This window comes from Heteronotia binoei, chromosome 2 (genome assembly GCF_032191835.1).
Source record: "Heteronotia binoei isolate CCM8104 ecotype False Entrance Well chromosome 2, APGP_CSIRO_Hbin_v1, whole genome shotgun sequence".
In the NCBI taxonomy this organism is placed as follows: domain Eukaryota; kingdom Metazoa; phylum Chordata; class Lepidosauria; order Squamata; family Gekkonidae; genus Heteronotia; species Heteronotia binoei.
Genome location: NC_083224.1, coordinates 80739018 through 80763505, shown reverse-complemented (window position 1 = coordinate 80763505; position 24488 = coordinate 80739018). Strand labels below are relative to the sequence as shown.

General features: G+C 40.7%; 1 protein-coding gene across 2 annotated transcripts; it reads right to left on the bottom strand.

Moving 5' to 3' along the window:
• Nucleotides 1-1087: 1087 nt before the first annotated feature.
• On the bottom strand, nucleotides 1088-24488 carry MED20 (mediator complex subunit 20). 2 transcript variants are annotated; one of them, XM_060231419.1, is made up of 4 exons: nucleotides 24060-24488; nucleotides 20465-20619; nucleotides 7332-7585; nucleotides 1088-2252 (listed from the first exon to the last, which is right to left on the bottom strand). In XM_060231419.1, the coding sequence occupies exons 1-4, from the start codon at nucleotides 24071-24073 to the stop codon at nucleotides 2040-2042; spliced, it is 636 nt and encodes a 211-aa protein (XP_060087402.1). In that variant the 5' UTR covers nucleotides 24074-24488; the 3' UTR covers nucleotides 1088-2039. The 2 variants fall into 2 exon arrangements, with proteins under 2 accessions (XP_060087402.1, XP_060087403.1); XM_060231420.1 differs by lacking the exon at nucleotides 24060-24488 and having other exon boundaries at nucleotides 7332-7580; nucleotides 20465-20620.

The following is a 24488-nucleotide window of genomic DNA, read 5'->3' as shown; positions in this document are numbered from 1 at the left end:
GGCCTACCTCTCTCCTACTTCTGTCATTGCCATTTTTGTTTTTTTTTCCCCTGTGGAACTGAGGAAACCAAGCAAAGCAGCCTCTCCGTGGTCTTTCTCTCTCCCTCTTCCCCAACGAAGGGAGAGGGAGGAGGAGCCTCAGCCAATGGAGGAGCTTGGCTCTGTAGCTCTGCTGTGACTGAGAAAGCCTGGCACAGTTAGAGCTCTCTCAATCAAAGCTAGAGCTGTGCTAGGCTCTCTCAATCACACAGCAGAGCTACAGAGCCAGCTCCTCCTCCCACCCCTTCCCTTGGGGAAGAGTGAGACACTGCTTTGGTTGGCTGCCTCAATACCACCAGAGAAATACAAAAAGCACCTTTAAGACCAACACAGTTTTATTCAAGGTAAGAGGTTTTGCCTTGCTGGACTCTCTCTCTCTCCCCCCATCCACCCTACTCCCTCCCCACTATACAATGCAGTCCCTCATAGGAGTTGCAGTTATTTTTCTGGGAAAGACGATAGCTTTGTAGATAAAACATAATCTGTGTCATGGTGCCTTCCTATGCTCTTGACCAGCACGCAAAGCAACACGTACAAAAGCTTACAATGCCATTTCATGTTTTCATCTGGGTCCTAGGGCATGGAACACTGACCATGAGATTTCCATAATGAATGTCAGTAAATCAAAAGTAGGTTTGCAACTTACAGATACATACCTGAACAACACCTGAACAGCATACTCAAGATTGCTGCAGCATAGACACTGTCTCCAGATTTTGATGCAATAATTCAGAGCAAGAGGCGTCAATTTCCAGAGACTTAAATAAACAAAATATTGTGAGTGCTAATGTTTTAAGTTTAAAAAAATATATTTAATTGTGTTTGTCTGTGCCCTTTATAAAGTTCATCTCTGCTACCTGGCATTACATTTTATGACACACATAGTCCATCCTAACAAGGTCTCATTTATGCCACATTCGGCCCTCATAACAAATGAGTATGACACCCCTGGGCTAGAGGGTTAGTATGAAGAGAACACTTATTACAAGTTAACATGGTTAGCCCATATTATTTACCAAAGTTTGGAAGAAGATACTAGGATCCAAAATGCAGCAGATAAGACCCTAGTTTAATAGCTCTTTATTTTAGGACATTTTAAAGGGAGGATATTCATGGGAGCTAACACAGCTGCAGCACCAAAAGAAAACTGTTCACAATAATGTAGTCAACTAATACATCTAAAAACAGACAAAACCACAATAAGGATGGAAACACTAGATTCTTCAATCAACAAAATGCTTACTATTTCAGAAGATCTTGCATAGTCACACCAATCTGCTTCTAAGGCCTCATAATAAAACATTTTGGTATCTTGGTCTGGAGCATGTTTTGCATGAACAGATTCTTTCTGTACCATTTAGATATACTTACAGGTCGAAGGCAGAATACTTATTTCAGAAGATCACAGAAATTAAGCTTCTAAACTGGTATAATTCTAAATTCCAACGTTTTAATATTTATTCTATAAAGGTAGTGAGAGGGAAAGAACTTAAACTATGACAACATTGAATTTGTCTGTTTTAAATTTCCATTAAAAGAATAAAACGTTCACAAACTGCAAGAAAAATCATCTATTGAGTTCACAGTATCATATGAAAATACAGCTGTTTTATTAAAACGAGTAGCAAAGGGCTTTCATATTCAACAGAAACTTCACATCCACGACCAAGGATATTAAATACAATCATAGCTCATTCTTCCACCTACACACAATTTGAACCTCTGCATTTCTGCAAATAAATCATCCTTAGTTTCCAGTTTTTTGAGGGATTGTTGCTTGGAGAACCCAGGGTAGGTAAGTTTACTGGGCCAGCAGGGCAAAGTAAGCAAATATCACTGATAAGTGAAGTTGTAGGATGAGATACAATTAATTTTATCCCTCTAAAGAAGTAGGACTGTCCTTTGATGTGGAGAGAAAATTGTAACCTGGAGTACTGGGATGTGATATGACTATCAAGCGAACAGTTGCTAGCTTGAAAATAGGCATTATGATCGCTTCCTCATCTGATCCCTGCAACAGGCACCTGCTGCTGCTTGCGAATCTTGTTAAAGAGTTCCATGTACTGAACCATTGTGTCAGCTGGGCTATAGATACTGTCATGCTTGTTGAACACAGAAGGGATTCCAGGAACGTGACTTCCCATGAAGCTCTGCATGAATTCCATCAACAGGTTCCAACAGTCATTGGCTACCACGCATGGACAGTATTCTACCTGGCAACAGAAACAGAAGCAATGAAACAGCCAACAATAACCACACAGGAGGCAATTAACTTTCTCATCTCAACTGCTCTAAAAGTAGAATGTTCAGTGGCAATAGAGAACTCCTCCTTCCTTGGGAGAGGAGCTAAAGATGATTACTTGCCTTTGAAACAAATGGAAAAGATTATAACTAAAATAAGAAAAAAATACTGTACGAACATTAAGGGAACTACTCTCAAATTAATTTTTGTACAGCTCATCAGCACTGCAATATTAGAATATATTCCAAAAGTCAGTGAAAGATAAATAACTTTTAGAGAGGATATTACACAAAAAAGCCCGTTTGTATATTACAACCATTCCTCTTTTACTCATAGTAAGATCTGAAATGTTTTAATGTAAGCATAACACTAAAATTATACTATCCACAACCACTAAATGCTTACTCAATTTAAAAAAAAAAAACATTTTATGGCTTCTTGATGTTCTTCAAAAGACATCTTTTGTTGGCCTTCAATATTGACCCTTGGCATACAGGAGATGACTCTAAGCTAATTATGTATACTTATGGAACATAGGAAGGGAAGACTATAACACTTCAGGGAATGTAAGACTATAAGGACTCAGATCTCAATTTCTACTTGTATCTGATGAAGGGAACCTTGACTCTCAAAAATTTATACCCCCCAAATTTTGTGGTCTTTAAGGTGCTACTAGACTAGAATCCAGCAAATCAACACAGCTTTGGCTCAAATGCTGCTTGAAGGCATTGCAGTTCCCAAAAAACCGCTGGCCAAATCATCATTTATTTTAGCTGGCATTCTTCAACTAGCAATGTGAGCAAGAGCCCCCTATTTTCACTTATATACGGACATCATGATCACTAGGTTGGTTGCCAGGGTGCCTGGATTTTCAACTCACACACATCTGCTGTAAAACATGGGTTTCACCCGCCATTTCCTGAGAGACTTATGTGGATATTAAAGGCCCCAGCATTACAGCAGCACTCCTTATCTTTGAATGGATGCTAGCAAGAAGTGAAGACAAACTCCCAGTCGCTCTGTGCGAGCACATTCTCGGCTGGGACAGTGGAAGAAGCCGCACCGCCATCAGCTGTCCAGACAAGTGGTTTTCAGCCCGTTTTCATGGAAGCCAGGTTCCAAGGCTAACATCATCAACAACCATATTGTTCTCCAGTCTCCATGAAGGAGAGACGAAAGGATCATGTACCCAACAGCTGCTTCAACATCTGTATAAGGCAATCACACTTATCTTAGGCATGGATCCTATTGGACTGCCCAAGCTTTTGTCAAACAGAACTCTAGACAAAGGATGGTGCCAACCAGAGGAGTAAGAAGAGGAAGACCAGCCTTACACAGAGCCAGAGCTATTGTGTAGATCAGGTGTCACCTTAGTTATCAATCCGGCTCTCTATTGTCCTTTTTAGATAAGTTTTCAAAGCGTGTTTTAATCCCCTCCACCCATACCTCCACCCATGCCTTGCCCAAACTGTCATTCTGAAGCCTCCCCTTTCTCTGAGGTAATGTACCATGTGGTACAGCATCATGCCCCATCTGACCTCATGTCATAAGCCCCTGGACCTCCTACCCCCTAAGGGTTCAAGGTAGTCCTTATAACCTCTGACCCAAAATCTCAGATGTGCATCTCAGTTCCCCTACCCTGCTGTTTAGATACACCCCCGATACCTGATCAGTTGAGGGTCCCTTCCCCATCTCCCTTATTTGTTGCCATTGGAGCCTTCCTCGAAGACTAAGATCAGTAAATTATAGACCTGTTTGTCCATCCCCGTGTTACCTCTTTATATTTCTCTCTGTTTTCTTAGGTCTGTATATGTGTTGTGTGTATCCATTACTAAGCCAAAGGCAGCACATCTTGTTCATTGTGAAGTTTCTTCTGCAAGCAGGATTAGGCCTTAGGGAAGTACTTTATACATTTATTGAAATAAAAAAAAAGACTTGACTGACTGGATCACCAAGCCAAGGATGAGTTAGAACAGAAACCTCATCAAATCAGCTCTTTTCAATAGCAGTGAGAATTATTCTACATGCTATCCCTACCTACCATAACACACAGGCCTCCAAGCCCATCCCACATACAGCAGGCAGGAGGAAAATGATAATTCTACAAGAAAAGGACAAACCATACTATACCTATATGTTTCACAGGTTCAGAACTGTTAAAGCAACAGATGTATTTTTCAGGCAAGGAACTGGCTATCTACACCAGATTTCTCCCTAGGAAAATGGTGTTTATGACATTTGTTATCATAAGTATTGCAGGCTACCAGTGAGGGGTAATGGGCAGAGCACAGAGAGACCAGAGTTCAAATTCTCATTCAGCCATTAAACACAGAAAATTCTATGTCAGTCATTATATCCCAGTCTAAATTACCTCACAGGATGTCGTGGAGATAAAAAGGGAGTAAACATGTATGACCTGAGTTCCTGGAAGGAACGGCCAAAGTACAAGATATGCGATTCCATTACTAGACCATTTAATAATCATGGGGAGCGGCCATGGCTCAGGGACAAAGTATCTACTTTTCACATAGAAGGTCCAGCAGGGACCTTCAGTAAAAGGATTACACTGTGAAGGACATGAAAAAAGCTCTTTCTCAACCTGGAGAGCTGTTGCTAGTCAGAGAAGATAGTACTGACATGATAGACCAAGGGTTTGACTCAGTATATGGCAGCTTCACTTGAGTCACAGTGCTCAGATTGGTTCACACACTCCCTGGACAAAAGCATACAGGGGGTGGGGAGGTGCATGTTCTTCCCACACTACAGGTTCAAAGAAAAGGTGTACAATACTGTCTACTTGATTATGCAGAACAAGCTGTACTTAAATCTTGTAGGTGTTGCAAGGATGATATATGCCAGGCACTAGAAAACACACTCCATCCCACTGAAGCAGGAATGGTTTCATAAGGCTAGAAGACACCTACTCCATTTTCCCATGAGCTCCCTGAAAAACTAATGCTGGAAACTGCAGGATCCTGGTAAACAATATACCATAATAGAGCTCAAGGAACTGCAGTGAGGAAGGGGAATTCTCATCTGACTTTCCTTCTTCACTGCAGCCCTCAAGGCATTTTGTCCACAAGATTCTTGTAACTCTCAGCATCAACTTTTTGGAGATCTTGGTGGGCTGCAAACAAAATATCTGCCCTCTGTTCACAGTCTGTAGAATATAAAACAAGTTTTTTTTTTGTTTAGCTAACTGTTAAAAGTAACTAATTAAAACTGTTGTCTTAAGGAAACTATGGAGCTCAGATGTTATGTTAATAAATATTTAATCCAACTGGATTTTTTTGTATATTTTATCCTTTATATACTTCTATCATGCTTATTTTGCATGCTTATGATCAGTTTTATTACAATCCTGCATCTTCCTGAATCCTTGTCACTATTCTTGAAAGACTGTACTTATCAAGTGTATGAACATATGGATATATATGAAGACCACTCATATATTCATGACAGATCTTTCTCTGGGATATAAACGAGCCCCTTAAAATTCTTAAATTCTGCAACTAAAACACCACATTCCACATTATGAAAATGAAGAAAAATATGCATTATTTTACTTAATTGGCACGGATTATACATTTTTGGTTCTTTGGGGGAGTGGGCAGGTGGTCAGGGAATGGAGTGGCAAAGAGCAAAACATGTGGCACGTGAGAAGGAAACATATATAAGGGCAAGAAACAGGAGCATTGCAGAGCAAGCTCTCTGTCTCTTAGTTTTGAAACCTTTTCACTACAACAAGGGTTAAGCATTTGCTCTGCTTTCTTTTACTTTAAGAAACTATCAGAAGGATTCAAAGAATCAGATTCTGCCATTCATACTAACCTAGTCAGACAGAGTTCCTTACCTACAGTGTTGTGAAGAATGGAAGGCCCATGTGCACATCTCACAACATCCACACCTAGGCTTCCCCCTCTTCTTCTCACTCAAGAACCACAACCTCTAATATTGCCTTCCTAGTCTTGCTGCAGCACTTGAGCACCCGCCCATCTGTGCACTCTGAGAGAAGGCGGAGAAGGGAAAATCAAGTTCTGTTATGTCTTTACAGCAATCCCACGGCACAATGTACACAAAGCAACTGGACTGAGATACATCTTATGCACTCCACATGAGTCTGTATTTGAAGATGATTCAGAAACCTCAGATGGTACAAAATCCAACAGGCTTTTTAAAAAACCAGGGACAACCCACTGACAACACTGGAGAGTCTTCACTGGTGCCTATTTGTTTCTGGATGCAATTTAAGAAGAAGAGGAGAGGAGATTGAATTTATGCCCCATTCTTCACTACCCAAAGGAATCTCAGAGCAGCTTACAATCTCCTTTCTCTTCCTTTCCTCACAGCAGACACCCTGTGAGGTAGGTTGGGCTGAGTAAGCTCTCCAATAACTACTCTTGAGCAGAACAGCTCTGAGAGAGCTATTATGACTGACCCAAGGTCACTCCAGCACCTGCAAATGAAGGAGTGGGGAATTAAACTTGGTTCTCCTGGTCTGCACACTTAACCACTACACCAAACAGGTGCAGCTGTTTGTGACTTGGTACCAACATACTTGAAGGACTATCTCTCCTCATATGACCCATACAGCAATAGTGCTGTATGGGTCATATAGGGTATCTTAGTATTCTCTAGGAAGTTACTGCTCTGTTACCCTTTTCTGTTGCTCATTCAGTGCTATGGGATGGCCTTCCTGAAGGGGTGAGGCAAGCACCTACCCTTGCAACCTTTTGAAGAAGCTGTAAAAAGAGCTACTTAAGAGAGTTTATGGGGCAGCTTGAAGGTGTGGGATCCACATTTATATAGTGACATGTTTTATTGATTTTAATAGATGATTATTTTTTTATAATATTCATTATTGTTGCCTGCATTGGGAGAAAGTTGGGCTATCAGTCAGTCAGTCAAGTCAGTCAATATATTAGCAAACAGATACTTGTTCCTTGATTCAGTAAATCATTTGCTGGACCTGAATACATTTATAATACATTATTTCAAGTTCAAGCCAGTGGCATCTTTGCCTTATTTCATATCTGAAGAACATTCTTACCTCCACAGATATTCCACGAGCACTGGGACCCATGGTAACAGTGCCAATCTTCACCAAGAAATCACAGTACTGGTACCGGGTACCCCGGCTTTCTATTTTGTTCCCTTTTGCATTTTGAAAGAAGCCTTTCAGTTTCACCATAAGGACGTCAAAGTTGGCATCTGCTATGAGGCAGGGGCCATTTTCAAAAAGAGCAAAACAGCTGAGGGGATATTCGGAATTGTGCATCACGTACATCAGTTTGGCAGCCTGCCCTGAAACAAGAGCAGCATTATTTTTGCAGCAAGAAGGATATTCTTCCCCCTTATATGCTTTAAAATGAAACTTCTGTTACATCTCCTTTTGTCCTGTTTTCCAAACCATTGATTCTATTACAACATCTTCTACATTATACATTAATTTTTGACATTACAGTGGTTGCTGAGTGGCTTTTTAATGTAAGTAAAACATAATGAACATTAATTTCATTAGCTCCACCATCCCAAGGTATCTTAACACTCAATCCATTCTATAATATATCCTTTAAACAGTAGTGAATTTATTTAATAAATTCTCATTATAAATTGAGCAATCTTATCTCAAGAGAACTGAAGAAACCAAGTTCAAGTATTAGCAAAATCATTCTGTGTTTAGGCATCACTGAAATGTGTCATCAGGTTCAACAGTCCTAGCCTATATTAAATAGGAACTGTAAAACATTACACAGCTTTCCCAGGGTACAAGGTGCTAGAGAAGAAAGATTATTATAAAAGAATAAGAGAATGGGGCTTTTAATCTCTCCACCACTCCTTTGGAACATTCAACCCTTTTTTGGTGCTCTTAACCCTCAACACAAAAGACAATCAACTCTCTGCTAAGCAGCACATACTGTCTTTTTAAGAAGCCACTGCAACTTCCCTGCTTGCCATATGAGTTGGGTTGCTCTGTGTGGTTGGGAAGTGGAAATCACTGCACCATCCACGAGTTGATAGCAACAAGGACAGAGTCCAAAGCCAGACAAAGTCACTAAATTCTGCAGTCAACAGAGTGAGTTTTTAAAAACCCATTAGCTGTGCATCTACAGTCCATGCAGTTAGGGAAGCTAGAGTCTGCATTCAGAATAAATAATAAAGGTTGCAATGACATTAGCTATTACATTAGCAGAATGTATTATTTGTTTCCAAGGGACATGAAGACAGATGAGAAACATGTAGGTGAGAAATAGCAAAAATAGTAAATGATGGTCGTAAGAGAAAAACAGGGACCCCTTCCATAATGGACTTTCACATCTCATGTCTCAATTCTAGAAGCCAAATAGAACTAACACTAAGTTGAAACCATTTACCAGTTTCTTTTATTTACAGTGCATTTCTAAGCACAGTTATATCCATTGACTCCAATGGTCTTAGCCAGGTGTAATTCTTTTAAAGACTGCACTGTTAGCAGAGCCAGCACGTGGGAGTAGGCAACCCAGAAAATTGTCTAGGGTGCCAGATCCCAACAGGGGTGCAGGGTGGGCACCGCCTCCCCGCTCACACAATCCCTGAGCCTCCGACTGGATGCTGAGGGGTCGAAGAACTCCCCCCAGCCCCTCAGTGCCCAGAAACAACAGCACTTTCAGGCTTTGGTGTTCTCCGAAACCGCCACTCGTTGTTTCTAGGTGCTGAAGGGTCAGAGGAACTCCCCCACCCCTCAGCGCACAGAAAGAGTGGCGCTTTCAGTCTTTGGCATTCTCCTCAGAGAATGCTGAAGCCTGAAAGCGCTGCTCGTTTCTGGGCGCTGAAGAGTCAGAGGAATTCCCCTGCTCCTCAGTGCGCAGAAACAACAGCACTTCAGTGACTGACGTGACGATGTCACCTCTGGGTGACATCATCACGCCGTGTGTGTGCTTTGCCCGCGTACAAAATCTTTCCCCCGTGGGAGGGGGGTGGGCACGTGTCGGAGTTCTGCCTCGGGTGGCAGAACCCCAAGCGTTGGCCCTGACTGTTAGTTAATCACAGTTTCCAGATGTCAAATTTTGCACAAGGTACTCAGTATGCCTGTGAATTGTACAAGGTATCACTCTGTCATGATTTCATTACACAGAAATCATGGGAGAAGGAAATCCCAGTTGTATTAAAAGAGGGGGGCATGTCACCCCCTTAATCTTGTTTATTAATTTCTTCTAGTATCAAAGAGGCACTTAAAAAGAAGGTAGGTCATCAAACAAAACGGAAAAGGCTTCATCCACTGGCAGAAGACAGTGATAAAAGAGAAGCTCCCTGAGAAGGGAATGTCATAATTTCAATGCCACAATTGAGATAGCTCTTTCTAAGGCTGCTAATGGTGGATGCAACTGAAGCAGGGCTGAAGGTGACTGTAGTGGATGGGTAGGTTCATATGAGAGTAGGTGGTCCTATACTGAGGATGAAATCCCAAAATCTAGATTTCTCCCACAGGTCCCTAAAGAATAGGCATACAGCAAACAGGAATCAAACATGACAGTAAAATGTTGACTGATGGCCACTGTGCTTTTAAGACTCATGTCTGAGATCTATGTATTATCATCACTGTCTATATCAGGGGTGGCCAAACTTTCTTAACACAAGAGCCTCATAGAACAAAAGTCAGTTGTTTGAGAGCCACAAGACAGGATCAAATATTACACGTCTTTATTAAAATTCTTAATACGTTCTTTGCACAGAAAGATAAAATACATTTGTATGCATTTTACAACATGACCATGCTAGGAGGAGACTTTTTCAAAAAACAAAAGCTACAAATAACATTCTCCATAAGACCAGCATAGGGAAAGGTTAAGGAGTGGTTTTTTTGGCATTAGCTGGAGAAGGAAGCACACATGTACCATAATAATCACTGACCACCATTTGTATCATTATGGATCTCTCTTTGCCTTGATACCAAGGTTAATAAACTGGAGAGCCAGTTTGGTGTAGTGGTTAAGTGTGCGGACTCTTATCTGGGAGAACCGGGTTTGATTCCCCACTCCTCCACTTGCACCTGCTGGCATGGCCTTGGGTCAGCCATAGCTCTGGCAGAGGTTGTCCTTGAAAGGGCAACTGCTGTGAGAGCCCTCTCCAGCCCCACCCACCTCACAGGGTGTCTGTTGTGGGGGAGGAAGGTAAAGGAGATTGTGAGCCGCTCTGAGACTCTTCGGAGTGGAGGGCGGGATATAAATCCAATATCTTCTTCATCTTCATAAATACAGCTCCTACAAGAGCTATGAAACTAAGGGGGAACACTGCACCAGCCTCTTTAATTCTGCGCCTCCTTCCAGTGGCTCCCTCACTTTTTGTGCTCTTTCCCTGTTCTATATCTCCAGAAAACCTCTGTGGTGAAGGAAAAGAGCTTGCAAGCCTGCCTATTTCCTCCCTCCTTCCCCTTTCACACACGGTGGAAATATTTGCCTACCTATGGGTTGGCACTCAGAAGCTGACTGAGGTCCCTATGCTAAACATGCTTACTTGAGAGGAAGCCTGAATTAAGTTCCTCCTCAACTTCTAGGAGCTGCACAATATGTGTGAAAGAGCCACATGTGTCTCCTGAACCACAGTTCAGCCACCCCTGGTCTATATACTAACAGCAAAGTTAGCCAAATCTGAGAATACTTAAATCAAGTGAGTTGAGCTGTAAATGGGCAAGACAAATCTTTCTATAAACTAAAGAGGGCCCCATATTTGCAGGAAAATGTGAAACTATTGGAATGTTTAAAAAACTCAAAAATGATAAGAGAAGGACCTGTCGCTTTAAGCAGTGGATTCCCTCAGTAGCTGTTGCTAAGCAACCACAGTATTCCAGGCTGGGTTTCTGTGAGTAAAAGGCAGGAGAAGAGGGCAGGGTCCTTTGCAGGCCTATTCTGGTCTTTGAAGGAGGATTATTGGGACAAGGCCTAACTGGAATTGCCAGCTCCAGGTTGGAAAATCCCTGGAGATTTTGGAGTAGGAGAAAAGGCAAGTAGGGGCATGTTGGAGTGGCTGATGCAAGTGGATCCACATCTATTTTGTGGTTGCTACTGGCTGGAGGAATCCCAACATATTTTAACTGAAAATTTAAAAGAAGATCAATCCAAAATGCTTGTATACATAGGGAAACTGAAATCTCTTTCAGTGTACAGCTTTGGTTTGGGTTTAAACTCTTTTATATACCTCTCCAACACAACAGAGATTCTACTATAACAAAACTATCATTTAAACTGCAGGGAAGTTGCAGTTCATTAGTATACGGCATACTTTTCCATTTTTTTGTAGGAAAAATGTATCCAGTCCTGAACTATTTTGGGCTAAGAAAATGCCCACACTAGGAGGCAGAGACAGTTGGAAAGATCTGTAGGTGGGGTAAGGCCAATTTACTTCCCACAGTTTGAACTATTTTGCCTCTACACTAATAAAAGCATCAGAAATGGTATTTCCTGGCTCAAAGAATAGAAGAATTTTACAATGATGCTTAGAAAAACCATGTGTCTCAAGATTTGGTTCTACTGATAATTGTTTACAGAAGGGCTGTGAGTCAGTTCAGAATAACACCAAGAATTAATCAAACTAACTCTATCTGAGCGTGGTGACTCTACTAACTCTGGTTAGAGTTAGGTTCCATTAAACCAGAATATAAACCCATGGTTTAAAGTTTATTAATCACAATTAGTCTTAACTATGGCTTCATTCAATGTACATATACAGATACTATATCTTAACTCTGGTTTGTTCCTTGCAGACGAGAGGCGTGCAACGCCCCCCCCCCCCCCCCCCAATAACTGCTCCACTATCAACTAGCACAAGATCTTCAAAATGTCCCAGGGAAGCATAGATAAATAAACGGCACATGAGCTTCCTAAAAGCCAATGTGGCCACCTCTGCTGTCTTTCCCCAGTGACATACAAATCCAAAGGGAGTGTTGGGTGGGTTCTGAGATGTACTCTCAATTTAAAAAAGGAAAAAGCTCTTTGGAACTGACTATTATGCAGAGGAACATGAGCTCTCTTTATTTGGGGAGGGAGAGATGTTCTGCATCTGACTTTTAATATCTTCAAAGAGGCCAAGTTATTGCCTTCACTTGGTGACTTTCTAATGCTCATTGTTCCAACTAATGCCCTCTTTCAACTAGCCTTTTAAGATGAAACCAAGAAATTAACATCAGCCATTTTGTATAAACTGCGATTGTTGCACCACTGTACTGTTTTTTAGATAAATAATTTTAATGTTAACTTATATATTGTATTTAATTACCCTGTTTATTGATTGTATTAATTTGTTTTATTGTTATACCATGATATTCTATATCATGCCTTGTAAGCCGCCCTGAGCCTGCCTCGGCGGGGAGGGCGGGGTATAAATAAAAACTTATTATTATTATTATTATTGTTTCTCTTTGCTTTGTTTTTGTCCTTCGGCTTCATCATTCTTCCTTACATTAGAAATTTTGTGTTTGATTCTATCTTCTATAAGCTGGAAGCACTGACAGTCACAGATCTTCCCTCCTTTCCATTTCCTCTGGCAAATATTTTCGATCCTAGAAAAGTTGATTCCTGAGATCACTGGACCCCTTGTAGTAGAAGCAACATGACCAAGAGTGAAGAGGAAGAAGTGGTGGGTCACTCAAAATTGCTCCTGCCTCCTTCAATGGAACTCAGCCAATATTAGGATGTCCCAGAGATATAATACACTTTAGAATTCAAGCCCTTGCCCAAATACTGTAGAGCCCCCAGCTGCTTTTCTTCTCTTGCCTCCATATTCTTCCAATTCCTGGAAAGCAAAGATTGAGCCCAAATGACAGCAGCAGACATCGAAGGAAACAGAAGAACTGGAGGCACAACAACTGAGTTCTATTTCAGTGTTTTTGAGCTTTGAAAACAGGGGTAGACTGGCCCTTGACTTGCTGGGAAAATACCTCATGATCAGGAGCAATCTGAGCCCAGTGGCCCCTGCAGCACTGGCAGAGCCCCAGCATCTATTTAGCTCAGACCTGGGTTACAGTGACAATCCGCCCCCCCCCCCTCAAATTTACAAGCAAAGTCTTCAGGTGAAGACCTTACATTATTATGACAACTTCTGAACCAGCCCCTAGAATGTGGATTAAAAAATACACACAACAGGAAAGAGATAGGGTAATTTTTCTACATATCTAACAGAAGGACCAAGTTTACAGAAAAATCTGAAATCTAGGGAAAAATACATTTGGGGGAGGTGGTTTAAAACCCCCAAGATAATAAACAGCGACATCTCTAGCTTTAAGAGATAAATGCCTACTGAGATCTGTGTGGTCATTTGGGGAGCTGCATCCTGGTATAAAGATTTTTATTAGTTTTCCAGAAAAATAAAGGGAACAGGGAAAAGGGAAGTAGAAAAATAGAGATACAAAAATCAATACTAGTACAATCTAAACTGCATGCAAATGCTTCCTTGAAAACCTGTATTATGTTATTATCGCTTTAGACTGTTTAGTTAAGATCTAAATGGGGGAGCTGCATCCTGAACAATATTTCTGAGCTCTTCAAGTTTTGGTTTCTGTTAGTCAAAGGTAGAGAAAGAGACTGAAGAAGGTAAAAGGTGGAAGTGAGGAAAGAGGAGAGAAGATGCAGCTGAATGGGGGAGAACAGAATGAAGTAGTTAAGGTGGGCGAGAGAGAAGAGGAGTCTTCCATAAGGACAGATGGAGGGCAAAGTGGAGATTGGGGGAATAAGATAAGCATAGGTGGGGGAGGGAGAGAAGAAAACAGGGAAAGGAAAGAGACTATGGGGACTGCCAGGAGGAAAGAAAAAGGAAATAGTTTGGGGACAGGGATAAGATCAGAAGCCCTTTCCAAGTCCTTGTGAACTGGCAGCTTATCTGTTCTAGTCATGATGATCATATTCCATTGAGAAGGAAGACTGAAACATGGTTCATCCTTTCCCTTGTCTTTATCCTATCAGGTTAACAGCTATAAAGAAACACAATCCATTTTAATTCAATGTTAATGTACCAGTTAAATTCAACAGTCCTCTGGGCTACAGTGTTTTTGGGATACAGAATGAGAAATGTCTCTTAACATATTTCTGCAAAGAGGGTTTCCCTCCAGACTGTACAGTTATATGTGCTCATTAACTTCTCACTAACTTGCTGAATTCAACAAGACTTAATTTCCAAGTAAATGCTCTGGATGCGGCCTTAATCATGATTTCTGCTATACTTTACAGCAGTAATATGCACAGTAAAAGCCAATGACAGGTTAAGGATCTGAGCCACATTCTGACTTGCAAACTGAAATATACATATTAACCAGGCCTCAAATTCAGTGGGAGCTCACAGGAGCACAGCTCCTGAACCTTTCTGAGAATTCCTTCTCCTCCTTCTGAGAGTTCCACCTCCTTGTCCATTGAATAGTATGTGCAGCTGCATAACAATCCCTGAATGAGCTCCACCACCTATTTTTCTACAAAATGACTGCTGATATTAACACATTTTTTGTGCAGGCAACCATGAAACCAGCCAGATTGACAGATCTGCAGCAACAGAATTGATGCCTGAGCTCACTGCTAACCTCCAGAGGAAAGAATGATTCATACATGAGACAGCTATAAATATGGATCAACAATGTAAAACTGCAAGTTCTCTGAGCCTTTTCCGGGAAATAGGGGAATACACTGAAAATTTCCAAATTGTTTTAGTACATTAGTGTTAGCATACAGCGATCCAACTACAATTGCAGCTTCACTTATTAAACCTCAACTCTGCCAAAAGAAAGAACTATGCTGCCAACAGACATTTGTAACTATGATGGTTTGTAACTATGATGGTTCCGTCCACTTCATTTCCTCAAGGGCAAGATTTTCCCTCCATTTTTCTTTCCCTTTACTGACTGAGCTACCCTAGTAATGTGTTTTCTTCTTTGCTGAAGAACTCTGGCTGTCCCACAATACTTTGGCTGTTGGCTCAGACCAGGAACCTATGGGAAGGACCAGGAGCCCCCTTTAACTTAAAACAACTTAAATGGCACTCTAGGCATTCTGAAATTCAAAAATAACAAAATATTTTATTCAACAAAGAAAGGAAAGGTCAGGTGAAATCTGGAGTTGATATTTCTGAGGTAAAACCAGTACATGCACAGACTTTATTTCTTATGTTTCAAGCTAGTGAGAGTTTCTTAATCATTTCGGTTATTTTAAATCTATATGTTGAGAGTATTTTGTTCCAGTGTTTTCCAAATACTCCAGCACACTTTCTTGAGTATTCTCTGACTCCTTTGGTATCCAGAAGGCTGGTACACTATGTCCAGAACCCAAACCCCTTCTCTTGAAACACCAATACCTGTCTTGAGTTTTTAACTGACTCTTAAAGTCTCCAAAGGCAGTTTCTAACCACAGCAGACCAGAGATCACTATACTCTTCAGAGCTAACTCCATGTCTGACTGGGTAAGAAATTCTTCTCTCTCTAGAACAGGGGTGGGGAACATCCGTCCTGAGGGCCGTAAACGGCCCTTGAGACCACTTGGTCTGGCCCTTGGGGATTGCTGGGCTGAGCCAAGCCACATGGTGACCTCCCTGGGGCCTAGATGGCAGGTGAGGATTGAGGCATGGCCACACTGTGCAGTGGCCTCCCCGGGGGCCAACCAAGATCGCTGCAGGGCCTGGAAAAATCACTGTCACAGTTCAGGTAAGCTTCCCCCTCATTTCTTTATTTCCCTTTCTTTCTATTTCTTCTCCCCATTTCTTTGTTTCCCGTAATTCCCCTTAATTTCCCTTCCCCCCCCATTTATGTCAATTTCTCCCCACCTTTATTTCCCTTTCTTCCCCACATTTCTTTATTTCCCTTTCTTCTCTCCTTTATTTCCCTTTCTTTCCATTTCTTCCCCCATTTGTTTATTTTCCTCTATTCCTCTTTCTTCCCCTCATGTCTTTATTTCCCTTTATTCTCCTGCCTGCCTTCCTTCCTTCATTTTCCTTTACTACCCAGCTACCAGCAATTCAATTTGAACTTGATTATTCCAAATGGTGTGGCCTAATATGCTAATGAGTGTGTGACATAATATGCTAATATTAGGGGATGTGGTCTAATATGCTAATGAGTTCCTGCTGGGCTTTTTCTACCAAACAAAGCCCTGGACCTAGGCATTTGCCTAGGGCAGTGGGTCGGTGTGTGCGCCAAATTAGGTTCTCCCCACATGACTTCAAATAGAAAAACAATTATTTGCATTAATTTTGCTGGCCTGAATTGTCCTCCCTCAATGGAGCACTGTTTTTTAAGCTGATAATTTTGTACGGCCCGCAAATGATGTTATAAATATCCAAATGGCCCTTGGCATACAAAAGGTTCCCCACCCCTGCTCTAGAAGATCTATCCCCTTTCTTTGGACTGAATGGGGTATTCCTCATCCTTGTCAACTTTCCCCAGTTCTCCTGTCTGTGTTAAACTGTCCTCAATCAGGGCTGAATTCCAAAACTGTCAGTATCCGACTCTTCTCAGCTGGGGCTGAAATCAGACACAACTCAGTCAAAGCAGAAATTTTGACTGTCTCCTCCACATGCAGTTTCTCAAATCTTTCTCTGCTCAGCTGGTGTCAACCAATCAGATGTCTTGGAGCAGCCTTTCATTCAAGGCTCTCTGGCTCTGTGAGGAACCCTTCACAGTTCATCACCTGATTGTACAGCACTTCTAAGCTTGCAAAAATGCAGTCCATCACAGTAACAAATACAAAGTTCCATTAACCAAAGTTGAATATTCTTAGACTTATGGGATTTCAGCCATGCATGTAGGTGACACTGAACTAAATTATGGGGAAAACATGTTCACAACTGAGTTTTCCTTGAAGATGGATGGTTTTTTCTCTCACCATTATATAAGAAATAATTTGTTAAATACATGGATGAAATACAAGAAATATGGAGATGAGAGAAGACCGTTATGGATAGTGCCAGCTGAAGTAATAAATATAACGACTGAGATAGGCGAAGAAAAGTGGTTGTCATATAATCAATTATTAAAAATACAAAGTGGCAAAATAGAACTGAAAACTGCTGAAGAGTTGAATCATAAATATGATTGGTTTCAAATGCAACAAATAAAGAGCTTGGTGGATAATGATATTAAAACTGAAGAAATAAGGAAAGAGCAAACAGAAATGGAAAAAGTTCTGCTTGGAGACAATGATAAATTAATTTCAAAAGTATATAAATTACTTCTACAATGGTCTACAGAGGATGAAGTAGTGAAATCTCAAATGATTAAATGGGCAATTAATGTAAATAAAGAAATACAGATGGAAACTTGGGAATATTTGTGGAAGAACTCTATGAAACTTTCAACATGTCAAAGTATTAAAGAAAACTGTTTTAAGATGATGTATAGATGGTATATGACTCCTAAAAAATTGGCAAAGATGAATAACAAGATGCCAGACAGATGTTGGAAATGTAAAAAGCATGAAGGTTCTTGCTACCATATGTGGTGGACTTGTGAAAGAGCTAAAATGTTTTGGCAGATGATTCAGCAAGAGATTTCTAAGATCTTGGGATATGAGTTTAATAAAGTTGCAAAGACTTTTTTGTTGGGATTACAAATGGAAAAATTTCCAAAAGAAGATAGAACTTTAATCTGGTACTTGCTCTCAGCGGCTAGGACATTGTATGCGCAGTTGTGGAAGCAAAAAAAAATACCAGAGAAATAGGATTGGATTATAAAAGTTATGACATGGAGTGAAATGGACAAATTAACAAGAATATTAAGAGACTATGATTTGGAAGTTTTTAAGACAGAGTGGAAAAAGTTTAGAAGATATGTAGAAAAAGAGTGGAAAATAAAAGGACATTGGACAATTTTTGATAATGATTAAGTTTTAAAAAGAAGAAGAATATAAATTTTTGTTTTAATAGTTAAGGGTACCTTTAAATATTTGCTTTTTAAGTAAATAACACTGGCGGGGGTCAAGTAACGGGGGGAAGGGTGGGTAGAAAGTAATATATGGGGTAGATAAAAGAAGTTTTTAAAGATGTAAGATATAGATTTATTACCATATGTTACCAATAAAATTGTTTTAATAGAACAACTGAGTTTTCCTTGGAATGCAAATCAGTGAGCTGTGTTAAATGAAAAAAATTTCAATTTGCTTTAACATTATATATAAGATTGTGCCTCCCCAAATGGCCTGGCTGGAGCAAGAAATTCTTTCTTCTCTTGTAAGTAGTAGTAGTAGTAGTTTATTCACGGTCATCCGACCAGCTTAATACAAACAAAAACAAAATCATAAAAACAAACCCATCAAAACTTATGCAGGACTTACTCCAGAGTAGACTAAAGTAGTTTTGCATAGGATTGCGCCATTAAACAGCATTAAACTCAGTAGAGTTTATTTCTGAGTAAACATGAAAAGGAGTGTCATGCAGATTTACTAGTATCTGCCCAAAATGATGCCTTGTCATCTAGTATGATAATATACCAGGGCAGGGTGAGAAGAGGTACAATCAGAACTTCATCCCTGCCATCCAATTTTAGAAATCCTGGTTGATGAATCATACAAATTGTAACTGATTGGTTACAACAATTGATTAAATCTGCAAAAATGTGAATATAACTAAGATGTTTGGGGGGAAAGGTGCATTTTATTTGTTCTTCACAATGCACATACATATTATAAAAAGTACAGATACAGACTCAGAAGAGGCATTTCCTTATACAAGAATGTTGTGGGCCAGGCACGACAAAATGAATAATAACACTCCTATCATTTATTTATTTATTTATTTAGTTTCCTCAGTAACTGATACCTTTTCTAGTTATTCCAAACATTTTCAGTCCAGTGATTTCAACAATTAACTTACTAAATGTATTGGGGTTCAGATGATATACTAGCTTTCGGGAGACCTAGATTTAAATCCCCACACTAGCCCAAAGCTCTCCAGGTAACCTTGAGCTAGTTGCTCTCTGTCAGCCTTACCTACCTAATAAGGTTGGTGTGAGAATAAAATGGGGACAGGCAACCATATAGATGACCCTGAGCTCTTTGGAGAAAAGAAGAGGTGAAGAAAATCTAATAAATGTTGCAACCCTGTTGACTGGTGCCCCACTTTTGGGAAGGGTGCATACACTTAAGCCTTGTTAAAGAAGCACATTAGAGCAACAAAAAACATTGCCATAAACACCCTAATATTGTGCTTCTATGCCCATATACTTTGAGGTGCATATCACTGAAATCAGTGGTACTGATTTCTGAGTAGACATACAAAGGATTATCTAGCTTCTAAATAATTTGCCTATAACAACTGCTTTTATGCAATCAGTCAAGGAAGCTGTATAGAGGAGAGTTCTTTTTCTGTCTTCTCTTTCCATTTTAAGGTCACAAAAGGCTTACATAGGTGTATTTGGACAGGCAGACAACTTTAAAAAAACACCCTGTAAAGTACTAACTTTGCAGGACTGCCCAGAATATCAAAAAGGTACACTGTTACTGTTAACTCCGCCTACCCCACATCTGGGTGAAAATTTCTGCCATTTCCATAAGATAAAGATAGGGAAGAAAAATTTATGTTACAAACTTAAAACAGGGCTGCATTTTGTCACGATAATATGCAGATTTTAAGGAGTTAGAAATTCATTTGAAGATCTCATTATTCCAGTTTTACTTCACAGAAAGTCTAAGCCAAGAGCACACAGTGGATCAGAAAAGGCTTGATATAGCACATAAAGTAATATTTTTCACAGCCACAGGTAATGTTACTGGGAGGGGGGCCCTGGCATGGGAGTAGAAAACAAACAAGCCACAGTTATGTCTATAGATTGCTGTTTCCACACATTCCTTCTATACTAGCCCTATCCCACTGAAGAGATTCAACATCTGAACTGCTGTGATATAGTGTCAGGGTAGAACTGTGGAGACCCATGTCCAAATCCACATTCTTACATGAAACATAATGGCTGATCCTCAGTCGAACTTACCTCACAATGTTATTTTGAGAATAAAACTGCAGAACTATGTATACTACCCTAAAGAAATACATCAGACAACTAGAACTACATGCTAAACATAGTTATAATATTGTCATTATTTACTTCCTTTTGAGGAAAAGTGAAACATGCAATTGTTTCTTTGAATGCACATAATGCTGAGTCTAACCTAGCCAATCATCAACTACTTACATACATCTTAAACATATGAACACACAAGTTATTTTAGAAAATTAAATGCTGACCTTGGTTGCCCATTGTGGAGGGTGCAGTGTGGTATGTTTCACAGTCCACACCAAAAGTTCCCTGTTTCTCTGCTCCGAGTAGTTCCAGTTTTCTTGTTAGGATTTCCACTGTCTGCTGAACACTCTTACCCTCTGCTACCGGCATCTGAGAAACACTAACACAAGAGAAAAGGCTGTAATAGCAAAGGCCTCAAAAACATATACTCACAGGTGGAATGACAGCCACTATGAGCAGAATCCTTTCTGCACATTATAATGATTGTTATGGTTAACATAGCACTGCCCTGCACATTGATACTCTACAGAGCACAATAAGCAAAAGAGGCAGTTTCCTAGCTGCAAGGATCTAAGAAATTATATTTCAGCACTGGCAGAGATAACAAAGAAAAGATGAGGAGGGAAACGAATGTGAATATATGTGGTTCTACTAACATTAGGGGGGAGGTGTCTAATATCTGAGCCTGGCACCACAGATGAGAAAAAGGAAGCCTTCTGCCTTCAGAATTCAAATTCCCTTCCACAGCCAGCTTTTTTCCTGCTTCAGAATTATGTGCGAGAGAGAGCCAAAGACCATAGAGGGAAAGTCGTCACTCTGAAGTCCATCTTTGCAGAGCACTCTGAAACACACTAAGGGCCCACTGGTTCACCTAGTTCAGCATCACCTTACTTTGGAAGTGGCTCTTCAGGATAGGCAATTCAAGCTCTTCCCTTTAAATGGAGTTGTCAGGGTTGAACTGAGAGTTTCTGTTTGCAAAGCATGTGCTCATACCACTGAGCCATCTCCCCTCTTCTTAAGCCTAAGGACCTGCCTGGAAAATATCATGGTTGATGATGGATTGCCTGAACCTGCAGTAAAACATGCACACATGCACAAATACCAAAAAGAAAATCCTATAAGACAATCAAAAATGAAAACAGATATAGCGATGGAAGACAGTCCCCTAGGTCAGACAGCACATTATTGGTGAAGAACAGAGGACAAGTACAAGTAGAGCTGTCTTAATGATACAAGGGAATCAAAGCTGAAAGAATTTCAGTTGATGATGCAAATGGATGCAAAAGAAAATTCAAAGATGTTTGACACATATAATAGGAACATGGCATATGAGGGGTATGAATCAAGGTAAGCTCAAAATCATAAAATGAGAAATGGAATGTTTAAACACCGCAATCTTGGGATAAAGTGAACTAAAGTCTGACCAAATAATATCAGATTTCATAGAAGTCTATGGCCCAGGTGCAGATGCTAATAAGGAAGAAACTGAAAGCTTTTATGCAAGTGTCCTGAAAGAAACTGATTACATGCCTGAACAAGATAAGTTGATAATCATAGATGATTGTAACACAAAAATGGGAAACAAAGTAGAATCAACTATTGACAGACAATCTGGGCTAGAAGTGCAAAAGGCAGCAGGAGAATGACTCAGAATTCTTCATAAACAAGTTGTTCATTGGAACATGTTTCAACCAACCAAACAGATGATTGTATACATGGACATCACCAGATGGCCATTACACAAACAAAATAAATTACATAATCGGCAGCAGAAGATGGGAAAACTCTATTCTTTCTGCTAAAATAAGACCTGGAGCTGACTGTGGTACAGACCATGAATTGCTAATATCAAAAATTAGAATAAAGCTGAAGAAAAACACCAAAATACAATCTAAGCCACATTCCTGCAGAGTTTAAAGATTATGTAAAGATTTGCACTACTAAATTGAAGTGAATGCAAACTGGAAGAACTATGGATTGAAACCACAAATATTATCAAGGAAGAATACACACAGACTATTTCTGCAGCAAAAAGAAATGAAAAGCCTTGCTGAAGTCAGATGAGAAGCAAAAATAAACAGTGACAATAGATTATAAGCACAAATAAAAAGTGACAAATCGAATCAGCAAATGGTGTGTAGAACCTATGTACCCATATATTACTATGGATTAGTATCAAAGTTGGACAATGAGGAAAGCTGACAGGAAGAAAGTTAATTCATTTTAAATGTGGTGTTGGAGGAGAGTTTTATGGATACCATGGACCACCAAAAAGACAAATAAGTGGGTTGTAATTCAAATCAAGCCTGAACTCTTCCTAGAAGCTAAAATGACCAAACTGAGGCTATTGAACTATGGTCACATAATGAAAAGACAAGGCTCACTGGAAAAGACAATAAGTCAAAGAAAGCAGGAAAAGAGGAAGACCCAGCAGGAGATAGACTTATTCTGTAAGGGAAGCCATAGCCATCCGTGTGCAAGACCTGATCAAGGCTAATGATAAGCCATTTTGGAGGTTATTTATTCATAGGGTCGTCAGAAGTGACTTGACAGCACTTAACATATGCCAGTAATACATATGAAACACACAAAGGCTGGGACCACACACACAAAATGCACTTTCCAGCTGGATTTTACTGTGTGAACTGGCAAAATCCAGTTGGAAAGTGCATTAAAAGTGGATTGAAAGAGCATTACTTAGTGTGTGTGATTGCAGCCACTCATTTTTCGACACTGTTAATGCTATATATACTACAATACTGACACAATCTTTACATTATGTTGCTGTTCAGTCACACAGTTGAGGCCAACTCTTTGCGACCCCATGGACCAAGTAATGCCAGGCCCTCCTGTCTTCCACCATCCTCCGAAGTCTGCTCAAATTTGTGTTAGTTACATCAGTAATGCTGTCCAGCCATCTCATCTTTTACCATCCCCTTCTTCTTTTGCCTTCTGTCTTTCCCGGCATCAGGATCTTCTCCTGTGGGTGCTCCCTTCTAATTTGGTGGCCAAAGTATTTGACCTTACACTATAAGCTTAGCCAAAACCCCATGCTCCACGCACAAAACTCCCTTGCAATTTCATACCTCATTCCTTTTCAAAGTGGAAAGAATCCATCTGCAACCGTAAATAATATGAAGAAATTCAGCTCAGGAGCTAAGGTGGGCAGCAGCATCCTCACCCCCAGCAGCCCTCGTGCTGGGCATCGGTGAGCTCATACCGTAGCAGCCACTGAAGCGGTCGAGAGCACACACCTAGCAAATGACAGTGCAAGCAACGGCAGCGATGGCCGCACACCACATCAGTTTACAGAACGCAAGCTCTCCGCGTCCTTTTCCATCACAACCAGGTACAGGCCGTCCTTTGTAGTACTCGTCCCCCCTCTTTGCGACATTATCAGACTGCTACACCACTAAAGCCCTATATTTCCTCCCCCCAATATCCAAAGACGAGCGACGTATCCAGTTGTAGTGAAGTCAGCTTGTCTCACAGACTCACCCGCCACCATGTAAGCGTTATTAAGCAAGGCGGCCTGCTCGTAGCGCAGCTTTCCTCACGCCTCGTGTTGCCTCTCTTTCCTTTAGCGATGACGGCACTTAGATACCTAATGCAAACAACCCCATCTTCATATGTTACAGCTCAAACTCCCATCCTCCCCGCTCCCATTGCCAAGTAACCGGAGCTGGAAGCCCAGCAGTGCTTTTATTTCTCCAACCCGATATCAATCCGCAGAAAACCAGTACATATTCTTTTTTAAAGGAATCCTCACCCAGTACAAATTATAATCACTATCAACGCCACAAAAGGAAATTATCGTACCAAGTGACTCCCATGTTTCCAAAAGTCTCCACGAGGGACTGGATTCGTCTCTACAAAAAGATCAAGGCAAACTGTAATTCCTCCTTCCCCCAGCCTTTAATCTGAAAGCATGAGGGGAATTATCGGCGAAGTTTGGTAATGCCTCCAGGGCTCAACGAGCACACAGCGTCGCCTGCCACGATCTGTAATATCGCAGAAGAAAGCAAGGAGGAAGTGATGTAACCGAGGGAGATGCAGACAGGGAAGATCCTCTCTAGAGCCAGCCTCCTGGTGTCCTAAGCAAGTAACTGCAAAGCAGTCTTCAGCACTGGAAGGAGCTGTGGTCGTTGCCGGGGGCAAGCAAAGAAGAGGCAAGAAGTAGCGGGAGCTTGACGTCCTGCACAAAAGATAACGTCCTGTGGCTACTATGCATGTTTCGTTAGGAGGCTC

What these genes read in the sequence shown, in the direction of transcription:
- MED20 (XM_060231419.1), bottom strand. An exon ending in CTCCACAATGGGCAACCAAG is followed by an intron (nt 7,586 to 20,464) that starts GTCAGCATTTAA and finishes CTCTTGTTTCAG; the next exon opens with GGCAGGCTGCCAAACTGATG. An exon ending in CTCGTGGAATATCTGTGGAG is followed by an intron (nt 2,253 to 7,331) that starts GTAAGAATGTTC and finishes TTCTGTTGCCAG; the next exon opens with GTAGAATACTGTCCATGCGT.